This window comes from Corvus brachyrhynchos, unplaced genomic scaffold, assembly GCF_000691975.1.
Source record: "Corvus brachyrhynchos isolate BGI_N302 unplaced genomic scaffold, ASM69197v1 scaffold434, whole genome shotgun sequence".
NCBI lineage: Eukaryota > Metazoa > Chordata > Aves > Passeriformes > Corvidae > Corvus > Corvus brachyrhynchos.
In genome coordinates, this window is record NW_008238372.1 from 1,703,514 (window position 1) to 1,705,680 (window position 2,167).

Sequence of the window (2,167 nt, forward strand, 5' to 3'; positions counted from 1 at the left end):
TCTCCATCACAGACAAATCTTTGAAGAGCATCAAATATTAGAAAAACCTTCAGGTCTCAAAATAAAGTAAAAAAGGAGAGTTCTTGTTAGATACAGACAGAATTCCTTAACTGCATTTCCTCTTTTACATATAAAAGGAATACTTTCAGGTAAGACAATCCCTTCAGGAGGAGAAAAAGGAGTTGCTTTTCATGCCCAAGATGTCTTTCCTAAAATCACTCTGGAAGAAAGTCTCCCAAGCCATGCAGGAGGGTGTTTACAGTGATGAAGTTAAAAGCAACAAAAATGAGTGGAAAAGTAAAGAATCTACTGGAATTTATTCTACTTTTAAGGGACAAAAAAAAAAAAGTTCCCAGAAGTCCTCTAGAGAAGAAACTGGAGTCTACAAAAGTGCAGCATAAATGTCCTTGTCAGATGTAGATATTATTGTGAGTTTCACTGCTTGTCAGGAACTTCTTCAAAACCTTTGTGCTCTCAGAGGCATCCTGGGGAAAGGAAGAGAGGATCAGCATCACCCACACTGCTGGGAACGAAACAAGAGCTCCTCCACTGGCCTCTGCTCCCCTTTTTATTATTCTGAACATCACTTTTCTTAAAGTATTAACTGTGAGCAAAACTCAGGTTTTCTGAATGAAGTTATCCACAGGAATCTGCAGTTCAGCAATAAAGTGGGATTTATTATTTTGCATTCCTCCTAACCTGGATATGAAGGGGAAAGTCTCTGTATTTGTCATTGTTCTCCTGCAGAGTTTAAATACTTAATGTTTTAGTCAGACTTATTCAGCAGAACAGAATGAGGTCTACTGAAAACTGACTTTGGAGCTGAAATAAACACCTCAGTACACACAGAGCTCTTTGGCATTGAAATCTGGGTTCAAAGTGTTCTCAACCAACTAAAATTCAATTTAAAACATTTCAGAAAGAGCAAAACATTCATTTCAGGAGCTGCAATGGGAATTTATGGGAGTAATGGGATTTACTGTGAGGCCTTGGCACAGAGAAATTGTGGCTGCCCCATCCCTGGAAGTGTCCAAGGCCAGGCTGGATTTCACAGCTGCTGGATTAGTGCAAAAATGTTAAAAATCATCTTCAGAAGTTTGGTCTTTTAGTGGCAAAAAAGTTATAGATCAAAATGGGTATTTTAAGAAGCTTTCCTGTATGCCAGAAAACAGGCAGATACACAACTAGAACGGAGCGATCTGGTATATGACTGTAAAATTTAAAAAAAACCACACAACAAAAAGCTTAGAAGTTTTAAATGAGACAGCTCCAAAGGAAACTGCAGCTTACACAAGCACAAGAAATCCCTCCCTGATATACCACTGGAAGAGCCCAAAAAATCAGAATGAAGTTTTGAGGGAAGCTGTGGATTCATTCTTTCTAAGCCACACAGATGTTACAGCAGGTGCAAGCACTGCCATTAAAATCTGTATTTTTCTGCCTCTTCAGATGAAATCCCCTCAGAGGCACAGGAACAGCAGAATGCAAGAGATGAAAACAGACAAAACAAGCCCACAGCTCCCATTAATTTTAAATAGGAAATTTTACCTTGGCTAAACTCTTCAGGAGTTCAGAAGAAAGCAGAGGCTTGAAGGCTTCAATGGTAACCGTGTCCAGCTTGATGACATCAGTGTAACACTGATACAGCACTGCAGGGATCTGCCACACCTGACAGTAACTCAGGACTAAGCACAAGTCAAAGGAAAATTTGTGTTATATTCAGCAGAAAAGGAATCTCAGTTCTGGGTACAAAAATCAGAACTTTAAACCCATGGAAGTTTCTAAATTAACTGCTCAGAATCCTGACTGCTGGAGCAGCCACCCCTCGTCCTCTAGATAGACAAGGAAATAAAACCACCAAAAATTAGTTAAATGCAGGTATTTCTTCCTGGCAAATACCTTAACTGGAAACTGTACTGTTGGTAAATAAAAATAGTATCAACAGCTGCAAAAAACCCAAAAAAGAAACCCAAACAAAAAAACAAACATAAAAATTGTGAACAAGAGAAAATCATCCACTTTTAGCTCCTGCCAGCCAAGTTTTTCCTCATGCTGCTACCATTTGGGATTGGAAAATGAAAAGCTCGAGGATTTTATTAAATTAGATAATAAAACTGAATCTAACTTTCCCATGAGGTTGATCAGCAGCACTGTGCAACTTTCCCTA

General features: G+C 38.8%; 1 protein-coding gene across 1 annotated transcript in view; it reads right to left on the reverse strand.

Moving 5' to 3' along the window:
• Positions 1–410: 410 nt before the first annotated feature.
• The window catches only part of PSMG1 (proteasome assembly chaperone 1), a 6,695-nt gene continuing 4,938 nt past the window's right edge, over positions 411–2,167 (reverse strand). The window contains exons 6-7 of the mRNA XM_017736326.1: positions 1,549–1,685; positions 411–485 (exon numbers count right to left, since the gene is read on the reverse strand). Of these exons, the coding sequence (XP_017591815.1) occupies positions 411–485; positions 1,549–1,685 (212 nt within the window). The remainder of the gene's footprint in view (positions 486–1,548; positions 1,686–2,167) is intronic.